We start from the raw sequence: 16,326 nt of genomic DNA, 5'->3' as shown, positions 1-16,326 counted from the left end.
CCCCTGCCTAGTCCGAGCTGGTACCACTCCTACAGGCTCCTAGTCTCTCCTTTGTAGGCTGCCAGTGACTTCTCACGCTCAGTCCCAATTTTTGTTTATTATCTCTCTCCCCGATTAGACACAAAATTCTTCGAGGGCAAGGCTACTTTGGATTTATCCCTGGAGACTCAGGACTGTTTAGTAAATACGTGACGTAAGTACCGTTTTCCTTGTTGGCTGAATTCTCATACATTTTCCTGTGTGTTTATTCTGTCTACCTTCACTCTTAAGTTGAAGATATGGATAGAAGTCATGGCCTTTTGCTCGTGCTAGGGTTACTGTAACCTTGGAACGCAGCCAGTACTCTAGGACGTGGACTCTGGAGCCAACAGGCTCAAGTTCAAATCCCAGCTCTGCCATTTACCCGCTCCATGACTATGGGCAAGTTACTTGTCTTCTCTGGCTTTCAGTTTCCTCCTCCGTAAAATGGCTGCAACAGTAGTGCCTGGTTCATAAAATGGTTTTAAGAACTAAATAAGAATGTCTAAAGTGCTGAGTACTGTGCCTGGCCTATGGCAAGCTTCGTGTAAATGTCATGAATAGTTGAGATGAAGGGATGAGTAGGTAAATATTGTTCCTGAAGGTACTACCCCCCAGTGTCTGAAACATAGTCACACAGAGGTACACACTCTTTGGCGGCCATGCCTCAAGAAGGGCCCCGGTATGAAGCAAGAACATATGTGAGATATCCTGGCCACGAGGACTCCTCTTGAAATCCGAGGACTCCTCTTGAAATCCGTAACACAGCTGTCATTTTACTTCCCCCTTAAACATAACATCCTCTATTCAACTTCTTTCTCCTTGCTTTTGAGTTTTAAATGCAGATCACCAGCAGCTTTTAAAGGGGTAGTCCCTTCCTTCCTGTTCATGGTAAAGTGGGGGGAGGGGATGACGGCAGCACAGCACCACAGCATCCCCACCCCTCACCCCAGAGACCAAAGGTTCAGAACCACTTAGAATGCTCACTATAGAAGAATGGACTGGAATTGAGCGTTCTGGTCTGGATGTAAGCGAGGGGAATGGGAAATGTGTACTCGGTCAGTAGCAAACATGTCTGGATTCCTCTGTGGTGCAGGGTGCAGACCTGTGTGTGTGCAGGCAGGCAGTGACAAGAAGCAACACGAGGAAGCTTCTAGACTCACTTCACCAAATAGCCAGAAAACGTCTATAGACAGACCAGGAACCAGGAAGGAAGGCTCTGCAGTCAGAAAGACATGGCTACATATTTTGGTTCCAATATTTACTACTGGGGCTTTTCTTGAGTAAATTCCTTGACCTTGCTGGCCTCAGTTTCCCCATCTGTATTATGGAGCACTCTTTCACAGTCAGTGAAGGGAAAGGAGGTAATGGTATGGACCTGTTTATGAGGGGGCCTAGGCAGGGTAGCCTGCTGATGGTTGGGCCTGAGAACAGGGTTTGTCTGTGTGCAGTGGGGGCTCTGTCGTGGGGCACCGTGTCTGGTTTCTACTGATGACCCCAAGTGTACCAAGCGTAAACTCAGTGCCATTGTGTGAGCCAACCGCAGGCAGGCTGGTACTACTGATGGTCAAGTCTACATTTCAGAATACTGTTGAAGTGTAAAGGTCTTACCTCCCAACAAACAGAACAAGAGGACTTTACTTCAAAAAAGCTTTGTGTACTATACACATTTCCTTCAGAAGGTAACTTGACCATACAAGATAGCTCTATAATTATGAAACCAACTGTAGGCAAATAAATGAGGACTGTTGAAATATTTCATCCCCACAGGCATTCATCATTTACTCTGTAATTCTGACTTACTTCTGTCATGTAAATGCTGTCTTTACAAACGGTCAAAGAATTTCACCGGTCTTGGTCAAAGAAATCACAGGTTCTAATCTAACTCGTTGTTTATTCTCGTTGGATATCTAGTTCTGAAACTAAGCCCATCAGTTTTCTTCATATACTTTGATGTTCTTTTCTCCAAAGATAATATATAAAAATGTAAGACTTATGGCAAGGTCCCTGGAAAAAGGATGGCTCAAACTTGAGAGTTTCTGTTTTCACATCTCCAGGTAAAAAGTGTCTCCGTACCTGAATCACATGGTCATCACTTGTAATTTCTATGGCTTCATGACAGTGGTCTAAGGCTGTAAACACTGAATTACAGGCCCTGAAATTGCAGAAGACTGACGTTAGTGCAGCCATAAAACCATTTGCATTTATGTGTTAATTTATCAAAGTAAACAGTTGTCCATAATTCATTAAAACCAGGCCCTTTTGGATGGAAAATAAACGCCTTAGCCTTTCAAACTCAACTAGTTAATTTGAATAAACAATAGCATCCATTTCTGTGACTAGGACACCAAGGACTATAATCCAGCCAACTCTTCACGGATTATGGAATGAGCTACCTATGTGCCAAATGAAACCTTAACACTGACACGAGAAAACTCAGCTGCAGGAGACCCTCTTCTAAGTCTCCTGAGTCTATGTCAGTGCTCTTCTGTGTCATTGCTAGTGTGGCCAGGGAGAAGTCAAGACTCCAGCAATGAGGAGAACTCAATTAAGCCCAAACTGAATCTCAGGTATTCTGTCTGCCCTTCTGCAACAGACTGCAGGGACATTTTTTTCCTCCTTACTTTCATCGTCTCTAATAAACAAGCCTTTATATGGTACTTTGCCTTCAGCCACAGCCCCTGGCATGATGGAAGGCAGATCTGGCAGAATTCCCCTGGCCTGGTTACTCTACTCATACAGCCTTCCAGGTAGGCACTTGCCTTGGTGACCTTTCTTGTCCAAGGAGAATATTCGAAATCATTTCAGCTTCTCAGTTTCTTGGTTAGAATTTTAAGTACCTTCTAACCTAGTGCAACTCCAAATACAGCAAGTTATTTACTACCTAACACAGAAAGTATGTAGCTAGTTACTACAGCTTTGCTATTTGTACTGGCTATTTAAAGAATCCCAGGGAGGGCTTTCTTACTCATTACAAAAAAAAAAAAAAAAAAAAAAAGGCAGATTTACTTCATTGATTTTGCTCCTTATAAAACAGACTCTTAAGAGGTTAGTAATTTTTTCCACTCATAGAGGCAGCTACCTTAGCCATCGTTTTAAACTATTGACAAGGGACAGGGCAGAAAAAACAGTCAAGTCTGATTCTGTATTTTGCCAGTTATGGGAATTTTGTATCCTTGCTGGCCCCTAGCTTTCTCATCTATAAAATGAGAATAACACCCATTTTATAGGTTGCAGTAAAAAAAATCAAAACAGTTTATGTGAGGCATTTCTCAAAGTGCTTTGAATAATGTAAGAATTCAGCAGGGGCGCCTGGGTGGCTCAGATGGTAAAGTGTCTGCCTTTGGCTCATGTTGTGGTCTCCAGGTCCCGAGATTGAGCCCCACCTCAGGATCCCTGCTCACTGGGGAGTCTGCTTGTCCCTCTCACTCTGCCTCTCCCCATCCCTCTCTCAACTTAATAAATAAAATCTTTAAAAAAAAAAAAAGAATTCAGCATATAATCCTTAGTATTATATTTATAAGTTCCCACGACAGTATGTCCTTAACTCTCTAACCCTTTCAAAGGCTAGTGCTGAGAAGAAAAATGAATCATAACCTATCCTCTCTCATGAGTATCCCTGAAATATCTAACCGAAAACCATATTCAATATTAGCAAGGTAATCTGGATGGTGAGTAAAAGATTTTATTCCATTGAAGAGTACGGGTCCCATGGCTGCAGAGATGAAGAGACCGGTGTGAGCCGCTAGGTAAGTAACCACGATGGGGTGAGCAGAGAAGATACGCCCAACTCCTCAGAGATTCTTGACAGATGCAGTACATTTCTTTATTTCAATGGCACCAGTCTAATTTGGACCGTGGACTGTCTTAATGCCCTTGTTGCATTTGTAAATGAGATCATTTAAACAGAGGAAAAAAAAGAATAAAAGAAGATTTTCAAATTATTACCAAAGCCCCGACTACACTGCCTTTCACGAAGAGACAAGCAAGAGCTAGTGTCGTCAGTAGTATTTTCCAGGCAGGTGGGTCCCGAACCCTGCCCGGCAGCACAAGAGAGGGTATCCCATCCTCCAGGAGTCCCGTGTGGAAGAGCACACCATGTGTGGATTAACCCTTCCATTTGAGAGCTGGATAACTGAGCTGTAACTTACTTTATCAAGTGACAAATTCCTCTCCTGCCCATTTTCTGAAAGTGCCTGTCCGTCTTACCTAAACCTTTAAACAAGTACCTCAGCCTGCTGCTGTTTTTATAACTCGAGAGCTGCTTGTATGGAAGACCTCGGCTCCCACTGCCGAAATTTATCTATGAAATATTCTTTGTGTGATGATCCACAAAGCATAAAACGCTTGGTGTAACACCCAGTGGAACAAGGCAAATTCGTACCAATGGTCGAGGGAGAACGTGAGTGGAGCCAGTAGGCTGTTTTCTCCCAGGGACAGGCTGGATGGCACTGTTCAGACCCAGGCTTTAAAACCAATTTGGTTGATGGTTCTATTTAAATAAACCTGCAGCAAAGTGAGGTAATCTATTTAAATCATATTCCTAGAGTTTGAAAATTTAATTGCTTTATTAATTATTGATAGTCTTCATGCAGAAGATCCTTAGCGGTACTCATTTTCTGTTCTCGGGAACCATGTAACTGTGCCTCAGATTGAGTTTTCTATCTTTCAGGTTAAGAAGTTGGAAAACTGGAAACAACTCAAGGGGAGGGTAAACTCGACGTGGAAACCCATGGAGGGCAGGCCATGGAACCAGGATCCCTCACCTTCGTAAGGGCCCCTGAAGGTCCTGATGCACACAGCAAGTATCAGAGGGGCCCTGGTGTGACATCTACAAAGAACATCACGGTATGATGGGGTGCGGGGGTTCTCAGACCGAATAGGAGGGTGCCTGGACCACCCCCCAGCCCCCCAACACTGCCACTGACATCCTGGGTAGCAGTGATCATGTCCAGAGTCTCCCTGGCTCTCAGTGTTTTCCCCTGTCCACTGGGGCGGGGATGGTCGGGTTGTGTTATCTCCTGTACCACCTCCATCCCCCTGCCAAGGATACTCTAGCATCTGCTAACCACACACATATACCAGCCAAGCCTGCCTGCAACAAGGTAGGCCTGCCGTGCTGGCTTCAGGGAAACTTAAACCTGAACCGCAATCCACAGGTCAGCAGGGTCCAGGAGGGGCAGGAAGAGCGAAGCAGCAATGGCCAGCGGCTCACAGACTTGTTCCTGGTCAGCAGCAACCCTGGCAGCGAAGCCACAGGGACCAGTGACTTGAAGGCTTCACAGCTGGACTCTATTCCTGGAGCAAAGGGCCGGTCACCAGGGTCTATGCCAGGATATGGCCCTCTAGAAACATCTATGGATACTGAGAAGTATAGCATTCCGTGGACTATAAAGTTCTGTCCCTCAGACACTCAGGTTCTTGCTGAAATGGAGGGCTGCTACGGTCCTAAGATCGGGAGTAAACTAAACCTGACGATTTGAGTCCAAGTCCTGGCTAACAAATATCAGACCAATAAAATATAATAGCTCGTACCATGTCAGTATGAACCGATCAGTTTAAATTCCCGCTAAGGAGCTAAATCTTATCTGCACTTTAGATAGCAGCTCTTTTCATCATAAAGACATAGAAACATTGATAGAAGTAAGTGGTCATCATTTACCCCATCTTTCCCCAGTCCCCATGACTTGTCCTGTTTAATACAGGAATTCCTCAAGCATGCAGACACAGGATTTATTTCTTCTCTTCAGAAGTTATTCTTTATCGCAGAATTTCAAAATTAAGTATCTGTTTGATCACATGATCCTTCTTTTGTCTTGGTGAAACTTCATTACCACAAACCAAGACCCGGACAAAAGTTTCTACCTTCAACATTTGACATCTTCCGTGCAGTACAGCCTGCCCTTGCAGAATGCTAGTAATGTCACATATTTAGCTGCAGCTGGGGGAGGAATTGCAAAGAAAACTATTATATAATTAGACTATAATTATTCTGGCATTGTGTAATAAAGAGCCCCATTTTCCCCAATGGCAGTAAGTGACAGAGCGGACTCCCTGACTCTGAGGTGCAGGTGGGTTCTTTCGAGGTCCTAGAAGGAGCTGGGGAGGTCACAGAATGGGTCATCACACCGTGACTGCAGGGCCCAGATATAGGGTATGCAGGAAAAGTGAAACAGGCACACATACCCTTCTCCAAAAGAGGGAAGGAAGTTAGAGATGCTTGAGGCAGAACCATGCGAAGCGTAAGGGAAGTAACTGACCATTTGGTCCTTCTCTGGCCTTCTGTGAAGGACTCTGGCTCTCCTTTCCCCACCACAGGGGCTGCTGTCATGCTGGCGGCTCAGGACTGGGGAGAGAGGCCCCTGACTAGCCAAACTTAAGCTGCTGTGGAAAGGGATCCGCACATGGGGCAAATCCAGTCTCCTAGCATCACGGCCCGCTGGGGTCAAGTCCACCAACCAACTTCACATTTATTTCTAGTACTAACATGAACCTTTTCGTTACGACCCCCACAACGGGACCAACCCCTCCAGCTCCAGTCCGGGAGGACTGAGAAGTTAGAGAATCTACTTAGCGCTATGTACTTAGGACCTAGACAAGTTCTGAATCTGAGGAGACCTTCCAAAGCGTTCAGTGCCCTGGCTCAAAGCAAATCTCATGAGCACAGTGACATGAAGCCCTTTAACCCTTGTGCTGGCTGCCTTTACCCTGCTGTGAACAAGGCACCTTCAGACTTCCTACCCAAGCCACCACATGGAATGTTGCTCGAAGAACTCAAAACGCAGTTACTTAAAATCCAATGGAGGGGGGTGCTGGGTGGTTCAGTGGGTTAAAGCCTCTGCCTTCGGCTCAGGTCATGATCCCAGGGTCCTGGGATCAAGCCCCGCATCGGGCTCCCTGTTGAGCTTCCCTCCTCTCTCTGCCTGCCTCTCTGCCTACTTGTGATCTCTGCCTGTCAAATAAATAAATAAAATCTTAAAAAAAAAAAAAAATCCAATGAGGGAATTAACTACCAGAGCGGTAGGGGGACAGCTGTTCATTTCTGTTGTAGAAATACACAGCTAAAGAATTAAAACAAAATGAAATCCCTCTTATTCTATTTTGAAAACCTCTAAAAGCAGTCTTTCTATCCTCAGTGAAAAATAATAGACCCCCAAAGGAATAAAAACAATGTACAATAAGCATCAGAAATTGTTTGAAGAAAAGGCAATGAGTTTTCTCAATTTTATGAAGCCCCCTGAAGCTGAGGACAAGGATACAAAGAAACCAAGGGCTTTAAGCTTAACTTTTATATTTAAAAATCCTTAGCAACATTCCTCACTATAGATGGTTAAATACCCAAATTTCCACTAGTTTGATTTTTTAACCATTTATAGTGAGGAATATTGCTTAAAAAAAGGTGATTGCTTATCTCCATACTGGTTTTTTGTTTTTGTTTTTTAAGATTTTATTTGAGAGAGTGAGAAAGAGAGAGCACGAGCAAGGGAGTGGGGGCAGATGGCAAAAGAGAAGCAGACTCCCCACCAAGCAGGTAGCCCAAAGCAGGGCTTGATCCCAGCACCCTGAGATCATGATCTCAGCAGAAGGCAGACACTTGACTAACTGCCTGAAAAACCCAGGCATCCCTCCCAACACTATTTCTTAAAGTTCTCTGTCCACCAAGAAGTTACTTCTCTAATCAGGGTAAAAACCACAAGAAAAACCTGCGTTTGTAGGTTTCTGTCAATCCATTTTACTTCCAAGGATATCAGAAAGAAATTAAGTTTATAAATGGTTTCATCTTCTTTGAACGCAAATTAAGTAATCAAGGGAAGTCTCATCATTACACTGAGGTGTAATCTTATTTTTCACTGAGCCTGAAACTATCATGACCTCTGTGTTGGCCAGAGGGATAAGCCATGCCGAGGACTTTCTGGCACCCACCAGCCTGGAGGGGCTATAGGACAGCAGAGCCCCTCACTGCCACCTTCCCCCACCCTGGGGTTACAGATTGGTAAGAGCCTTCTCTCTGCCCTTCTCTCGACTCAAGGCGGGTAGGTTGAAGAGATCAGGGTCTGAGAATGTGGTAGAATGCGGAGCTTGTGCAAAACCAGCCATGAGCTGGGGCCCTCATATCCCAAGACGTCCCAGAAGCAGAATATCCTACCAGCAGCTAAACGGCCTACATGAGCCCATCTCAGAAGTGAGCATCATGAAAAGCCTGTTTTTAAAGCACTATATGCCTGTAAAGAGACTTAAGATTTCTTGAACATATTTCCTTGTATACTGGAGTCACAAACAGATCCCATGAAATGGCCATCGTGGTTACATAACAATTATTATGAATAGCCTAATAATTATACCCATTGGTTTGCCCCTATTCCTCACAACCCACACAGGCATTTATAAATGTTAAAGTAGTAAATAGAAATGAATCCTCAAAGGCTACTCTTAATCCCAATTTAAGTATATGAAAATTACATAGTACTTTTCCTCGAGTCTAATTTTAAAACTGTTGTAAATAGTGGAAAATATTGCCCAAACAAGAAATGCTTTCTCATTTATTTCATTTAAGCAAAGGGCTCCCCGTGTAGAATCTGCCATTTACCAGCTACCAACACCTTTTTCGCAGTTTCAAAAATCCCTGGGATTTCGCCAGGAACCTGTGAACAGCAGCCTCGTGGCGAAAGCTTCCGCACACCACTATTGCCCTTGGGTCCCTTCTTACTTTGTTACATACCGTAATTTGAACTGTGAACGAACTTCCCCGTGTTCTATTTGAATCAGTTCATTATAGCAAGCAATTATGCTGTTATTCTCCATAAATCTCTGAAAAGAAAACAAAGATAACATGTAAGACATACAATTACTTCTGAAAGAGTCAGAGGAGCTTAGTTTTCCCTACCCTAGGTAACTCTGTTACATAAGACAACTTGACAAGTTGAAATGAGTTGAGATAATTTAAAAAAAAAAAAAAAAAGAATAGTCAAACTGTTTGAAATGCTTGTTTAAATGTATGAGAAACAATAGACCAGATTATACTGTATGCAAAGGTGGGGAAAAACTTCGTTATGAATATGCACAGGAAAATAAACACACACGGGCACTACCTCCCCAACCTTGTGAATTACTGGAACACCTGTGCTTCAGTTGTGCTAAGAGAAGTCTCCTGAAAGCATGTTCAGTGTATGCCACAGTATGAAGAACCCTGTGCAAGGGAAGAGACCCTTCTTTGCTTACTTCCTCATCTTCTGACTGCCCAAAGCACCCTCCGTCTCTCTCTCTCTCTCTCTCACACACACACACACACACTCTGCCATGCGTGGCTTCTCCCTTGGGGAATAAATACCTCTGGTCTCCCACTATTCCAGGGGGAAGTTGGTAAGCGGTATGCAAAGCGGGGAAGCCATGAACACACAGAGAAGAGAAATATTTTCTCTTTTTATTGTAGAGCAAAGCTAAACACAGTTAAGGTTCAGGCTGAACTTCTGGATGGGTGAAGAGTATGTAAGAGCCTGCAGCCAAGCTGTGAGCATAACTGTTAGTGGATGCTTTTTAAGTTACTATAAAGGATCTGTGATAAAAATAAGTTTCAAAATGTTGCAATCAACACAGTTGGGCAGGTTTCTTTTTTTAAGACACCAACTTCAGTAGTTAACTTTTGTTGTCTGTTTTTAATTACAGAAGTTAAACATGTTTATTTAAGATATAGAAACGCAGGGGTGCCTAGGTGGCTCAGTCGGTTAAGTGTCTGCCCTCGGCTCACGTCAGGATCTCAAGGCCCTGAGACCAAACCCTGAGTCAGGCTCCCAGGTCAGTGGGGAGTCTGTTTTGCCCTTGCCCCTGCCACACTCATTCCCAGTCTCAAATAAATACGTGAGATCTTAAAAAAAAAAAAAAAAAGAGAGAGAGACAGATGCATCAATTCAGAAAAACCCCAAGAAAAAAGCCCCCAAGTCACCGACAAGGTCAAAAGCTAGAGCTATCATCACATTTGGTTTATTTTTCTTTTCTTAGGTTCCAAAACCTATATGTACATATATGTGTAATACATTAATTATAGGAAGCAAAATCAGTATATAAAGTCTGTATATAAAATTATACTATATTTTCACTTCCATTTTTAATTACTAACTTAGATTTTATTGAAACCCCCCCCCCCCCAGAGTTTGGAGTTCAATAACACCCTGTACCATCTTAACTTTGTCATAATCAGGAGCTCTGGCAAGCTCGTTAGTTATTTTGAGCCTGTTTCCTCCTCTGCAAAAATGGCAAAAATATTAAATCTCTCAAGTGTAGATGAGGATTAAGCAAATCCCCTCAAATGGAGCGTGACCAGCGATCCGTCTTAGCGCTCCACTCTGCTCCAGAGGAAGCCTCCCCAGGGAGAAGCGGTGTCCAACCTACGTAGTCTTGTTAGGCCTGGCTCACTGTTATCTCCTAGTAAGTACTCCATGAGCACCTGGTGAGGAAGTGTCATGCCCATGGAAAAAGGGGCACACCAAGGTTCACAGTGATGCCACTGCGATCACCCTTTGCTATGTAAGAAACTGGTTTGTGAAAGGCTCACGGTGGACTGAGCCCCGTGTGGTTGGCCGCTTACACACAGCTACTAAAGCTTCGAGGTGAGCTGCTGTGGTGTATCAGATGGCACAATTGGTTTCTGGATCGCCATTCAGGGAGCCCCCAGGCTGACGCAGTGGACAATCGGCTAGCAACAAAGAGCTTAGATTCAGCAGATGATTTAATAAAATCAAAACAAACCAGAGATGAGAAACAACCTCAAAGAAGGCAAGAATAGCGGGCATATTTGGAAGGGTGCTTGGGGGAGAAAGCTGCCAAAGACAAGATTTTACCCAAAAAAGGAGACTAGCCACTTGGAGAGCAGCTTTAGCAGATTCTGAGCCACAGTAACTCGGGAGAGGAGGGCCCAGCAGGTGCAGTGCACTTCTCACAGAAGAGCTCAAGCTCTCTGGGGGCACCCTGACCTAGCTGGCCAATGGCCTTGATCAGACCCAGTGCTAAAAATTACCGAGCAGTCCCTGACAGGTACCATTTTTCATGCTCCCACAAAGGGTGTTGCCCAACTGGCTGTCTGCAAAAAAGCAGCACCATATCCTGACAAAGGTAAATGAAACCTGCTAGAGCCGCCATTACAAGAGATGACTGACAGGTTCCATAGAAATAAGAAGGAAACAGTGGACTTTTCCTCCTCAATTTGTTTAGTGGCATTTGTACCCAAAGAGGGCCAGGGGTCTCTCCTGGTAGTAAATGTGTCATCTCAGACCTCCAGCCAAGACACAATATCTACACCAGTCAGAGAGGTAGGATCAATGAACTAAAAGCCAAATTCCAGAAGGACAATTAACAGCACCCACATGCCTCCTCGTTGACAGAACCTAGATGGTGTCAGGAGAATGAGGAAACCCCTGCACCCTCATACACCCAAGATTCTGCCTCACAGGTGAAGAACAATGATGGGATGGGGGTCAACATTTAACCTAAAATTTAACCTAGGAAACCAGTGAATTTTACATTATTTCTCAGAAAATGAGTAAGAGAGTCAGTCTCAGCCACATAGCTTGGCAATTTTTCTTTTGCAATTCTCCATTCCAAAACTCAGAAGCACTGTCTTAGGCCTTTTCATTAAGGCACAGCACCTAGCAACAGCATTCAGAACCAAATGCCAGCCCTTGAGATGGACAAAGGAGATGGACAAAACTATCTGGAGAGTAAGCAACTCTGCTAAGAAGAAACATTTGTTTCTCTTACGCACGTGAACCACGATGCTACCTTTAATATTTTATCTAGCACTGCTACTTCAACACTGAAGTATACCAAAGCACAAAACTACCATGTTACACAAGCGGTTCCAGCTGCTCTGTAGTCTAGGATAAGGATTTTTTTTTTTTAAATCCAGGATAGCAACATAGCATTTTGTATTTGGATTCAATGTATTTGGGGGTCCTCTGGTCTCATGGATTGAGATGTCCATTTCTCTCCCCAGGTTCAGAAGTTTTCAGCCACTATTGCTTTAAATATACTTTCTTTCCTTCCTTTTCTTCTTCTGGAATACCTATAATGAGAATATTATAGGTATTTTTTTCCCATTGTGTCCCATAATCACTACAGGCTTTCTTCACTCTTCCTCATTCTTTTTGTCTTTTTATTCCTCTATAATGGGGTAATTTCCAAAGTGCTATCCTCCAGGTCATGGATTCTTTCTTCTGTGTATTCTAGTCTACTTTTGAAACCCTCTACTGAATTCTTTTGTTCTTGTGATTTTCAATTCTAGGATTTTTTTGGTTTGGTTTTTTGTTTGTTTGTTTGTTTTTGCTGACTGCTATTTGTCAGACTTCTCATTTTGTTCATGCAACTGTTTTCCTAAGTGGTATGTTTTCTTGCAGTTTTAGTCAACTTCCTTCAGAGGATTATTCTGACTTCTTTGACAATTTATAGATCTCCATTTCTTCCAAGTCAGTTATTGGAGCCTTATCAGTTTCCTACAATGTTGTCATATCGACCCGATTTTTCATGATCCTCGATTCTTCGTGTTGTTATCTGTGCATCTGAGTACCTGGCTCATCTTGTAGACTTCATAGGTTTTCTCTGGCAGACACAACAACACTTCATCAGTGAGCTCAGTTTGGGTTTTTGAGTGAAATTTCTGCTAATGACCCTGGGTAGGTGGAACATACTATTATGGTCTCTTTCAGGGCAAGGCCAGTGTTCAGACTCTCAGGAGTGGGGAGGGGTATGTGCTCCTGGCTGAGAACAGCTGTAAAGGACTGCCAACTTAATTCCCCACCCAAGTGAAGCTTGGACAGGTTTTACGGTTGACTCAAGTTTCCAGTCAGACTTACTTCTGGGGACTATATTCTTTAGTGGATGATGCTAGGAACAAGCCTTCCAGCCCTAGAGGGCAACAGGATGGGAACCAAGGCCTGCATAGCTCATTTTTTAGCGACCAAATTAGGCCAGAGTGTGCACTATATTTCCTGGTCAGGTGGCCAGAACTGGTCACCCCAGTTATGCACTGTACTCCCTGTCCAAGCACCATGGTACGTAGAGTTGCCAAGTAGACTATGCACCTTCCTGCAGGCTCTGGTTCGGTTCCCTGATTGGACAGGCTAAAGGCTGGTGTCAGTGATAAGTGGGGTTATGAATGACTTTTCCTGCCTCAGCACAGCAGGAGAAGCATCTCTAAACCTAGTAGAACTCTTTGTCTTAACTCAAGCAGGCCTGCTTGCCAAGTTCCCAGACTGAATGGGGCCACTGGCTTTGTTACACAAACGCTCATTTCTGCTGGCCTGCCTCTCTGCTAACTGCTGCTGGACCACAAGGCTGCCAGGAGTCATCCCTAGCCATTTGGGGCAGAAGGGGCTGGAAGACACTCTGCAGAGCCAGTGTGGCTAGGTCTCTCCTTCCCTGCCTGGGCAAGAAGGGGAGGGGTCACTCCAGGCTACTCTCCATTCTCTAAACAGGCTCTGCAGGTTGGGAGACGCTGAGAGCTACCCTCAGCCTTGGCTATAAATTAATCCCTCTGCCTGTGCCAAGTATGTAGCACAGGAACACTTCAGGCTGGATATGGCCTTGACTCTGAGGACCATCAGCTCTGCATGCCCCACTCTCCGCTCGAGAGCCACTGGGCTGTATTGCTTCCAGGAGCTGTTGCTAGCCCTGCCAGTCAGATAGGGCCTGAAGACACACTCCACAGCAGCTGGGGCTGGATTCCATTCCTTGCCTGGGCAAACCAGGAATAGAGCCAGCAAAACTCCTCAGCTGAGGATCCCAATCAGCTAGATCTGTACCCTGCAGAGCTCCCTGGTCAGGTACGCCTATGATGGGTTTCTGCAGATGAGCAAAACAGCTGCATGGGGTGACTACTTGGGCCCCACAGGTACGAACTTGGTCTGCCAAGTCCCACCCCCTTTACAGTCAGGGGTCAGATTCCCAGTGGTTGACCCATGCACACTCCCCTGCTATCCCTGTGGGGCAAGATCAGAGCAGGGGCTCCCACAAAGCAACCCAGAGTGCTGGGGTGGGGGAGGTCATCATCACCACGGAGGTCTCTTTCCCCTAGACCAGACAGGGAGGGGGCGGGGAGGCCTTGTGGTCAGTGCGGAATGACTTCCCTCACCCTGCTAACACAGTCTGCCAGGTATCTGTGAGGCAGGGCTGGGCATACATGAGCCTCACCTCCACGTGCAAGGATGCTCTCAGCAGCCTCTGGCACTTCTACGGTTGTGCTCGTGAGGAGTGAAACCAGGAACTACCATATGTCTGTCTTGGTGACATCACCCCTGGAGTCCTCCATCTTAAGCTTCCTATTGAACGCCAGTGTTACTCCCATAGTTGTCACTCACAGACCTTGCCTTTGCTGATGTTTATGGTTTAAATCAGGAGTCCACAGAGGCAAATGCCAACATGGGCCTATCCTTGGGGTATAAGCTCTGGTGAGACCTTGGCCAACAGACTCCTGGGTGCCAACTGGGTGGACTTAACTGTATCTAACATCTACAGACGTATAATGAATCTCCTTCATGGGACTCATTTAAGTGAGGTGACTTTGGGACTTCAGAATTTTGACCTGGTGTGGGAAGATGTGTTTTGAGGTCATTACATTCCTGTAACTAGGACGCATGAAGTTATGAAGGAAAAAGCCTGACTAGCGGTTGCTTGTGCCCATCCTGTGAGAGAACAGTTACTTCCTTCCCCTCACAGTCCTGGAGCTCTACTGTCTTAGAGCTTCTGTGTGGCTCTATGGCTGCGGTGTTACACGACGGTCATGAGGGGCAGTGGGGAGCATCCGTACCACGGAGAGATGCTGAGTCACCTCCTCCATACATACCCTGTTGAAGCCTGCATGCAGGAGAGGGAGGACTGAGGCCTCTTCTCGGTCACCCGATCTGCAGCAAAGCAGAAAATGCAGTCACTCAGTAGATACAAACCAGGGTTCCTCACACTGAAACATGGAGAGAGAGCAATGAGGCAAGCATAGCATTCGCTCTAACAGTGGCTTCCTGACCAGCGTATGCCCACGGGATGCACCTGCCTTCCTGGACCCATGTTTGCCTTCCAGATGCAGAAAGAACACGGACAGTCGAGAAAACTCTAGCAGTGTGCCTGAAAGCATCACCACAGGTACACAAGAGTGGCCATCCCCAAAGCTGGGCTGCCCCTGAAAGTTGCAACAAATGGATGGGACAAGGTAGGTGCCGTGCTCATCCCAGACACCACGGTCCTTTATGCGGTCCCCAAACCCTCTGGAAGCACAACTGCCAACCCAAGCCCTGGTTGGGTCCAACTCCCGATGTGAAGAAGACAGCTGACACTACAGACTACAGCACCCCATAGCCCAGTGCAAAAGAAGTGTCATCAGCAATGCCACACTGGAAGGGGAAAAGAGAAAAAACCCTGATGATGGTTCCTCATTTCATGGGAAGGTTTCCTGCACTGAGCCTATAGCTGGGTCTCAGAATCTCATTTGGGTACAAGGTCTGCTCCTCATGAAGACAGGCTGCATTTCTGCTTCCATCATTTTGAGAGAGAAAGAGTGTCCCTAAAAGAGCCAGCAGGTTAACATGGAGTATGTACTTTGGAAAACAGAGAAGGAAAAGGGAATACAAGATACTGGGTGGAAGAGCGGGTGGAGAACAGAAAGGACAATCCTGAGGCTTGTTTGTGGTTTTCCCCACAGCTTATGCCTTCCCTCCAGGGAAGAGTAGTCCTTCTTGCTTTTCTGCCCAGGAACTCCAGATTCTACCTTCTTCGACTGATAAATGAGGAGGGGCACAAAGAGAGTCCGAAGGTGTTAATAACACTCTATTTCATAAGCTGGGCTGCACAAACTCAGCATTCGTTTTATTATTTTTCTGTGATCTATGCAAAATATTTTATGTTAAAAATAGGAGGAAAAGGGTAGAAAATAACAAGCCATAGCAAGTCCTTATCTGTCAAGGATTTGTAAGCATTTCTGCTACATGACTATAGTAGTTAAAAAAAAAAAAAATTGGGTTTCTCTTTTGGGTCTGTGGTATGAGCCAGGCTTGGGGAATATGACACATGGCCAGGTGTACTCCTGGAATCCATGCGCAAGACTTGGACACCCTAGTAACACCTCATGGGAGGTGAGGAAGGCTAAATACACACTCACTCATTCCCCTTGCTTGAGACCTCATATCCCATCAGGATACAGAACCAATGGGAACAATTTCTTTCCTTTTCCTTGGCTCAGCGAGAGCCCATGGTAAAAATCAAGTGAAGCGACACAGCTCTTAAAAATACACTCAAGGTGGGGCGCCTGGGTGGCTCAGTGGGCTAAAGCCT

At 45.2% G+C, this 16,326-nt stretch overlaps 1 protein-coding gene across 4 annotated transcripts in view; it reads right to left on the bottom strand.

The window, feature by feature from the left end:
• Window positions 1–16,326, bottom strand: part of PDE8B (phosphodiesterase 8B) — a 265,319-nt gene that overhangs the window by 93,835 nt on the left and 155,158 nt on the right. For all 4 annotated transcript variants that reach the window (XM_059175296.1, XM_059175295.1, XM_059175294.1 and 1 more), the window contains exons 5-7: window positions 14,849–14,906; window positions 8,738–8,826; window positions 2,095–2,173 (exon numbers count right to left, since the gene is read on the bottom strand). In XM_059175296.1, the coding sequence (XP_059031279.1) occupies window positions 2,095–2,173; window positions 8,738–8,826; window positions 14,849–14,906 (226 nt within the window). The remainder of the gene's footprint in view (window positions 1–2,094; window positions 2,174–8,737; window positions 8,827–14,848; window positions 14,907–16,326) is intronic.

Source organism: Mustela lutreola, chromosome 5 (genome assembly GCF_030435805.1).
Source record: "Mustela lutreola isolate mMusLut2 chromosome 5, mMusLut2.pri, whole genome shotgun sequence".
In the NCBI taxonomy this organism is placed as follows: Eukaryota; Metazoa; Chordata; class Mammalia; order Carnivora; family Mustelidae; genus Mustela; species Mustela lutreola.
The sequence above is the reverse complement of the archived record's forward strand: the minus strand, read 5'-3'. Positions and strand labels throughout refer to the sequence as shown.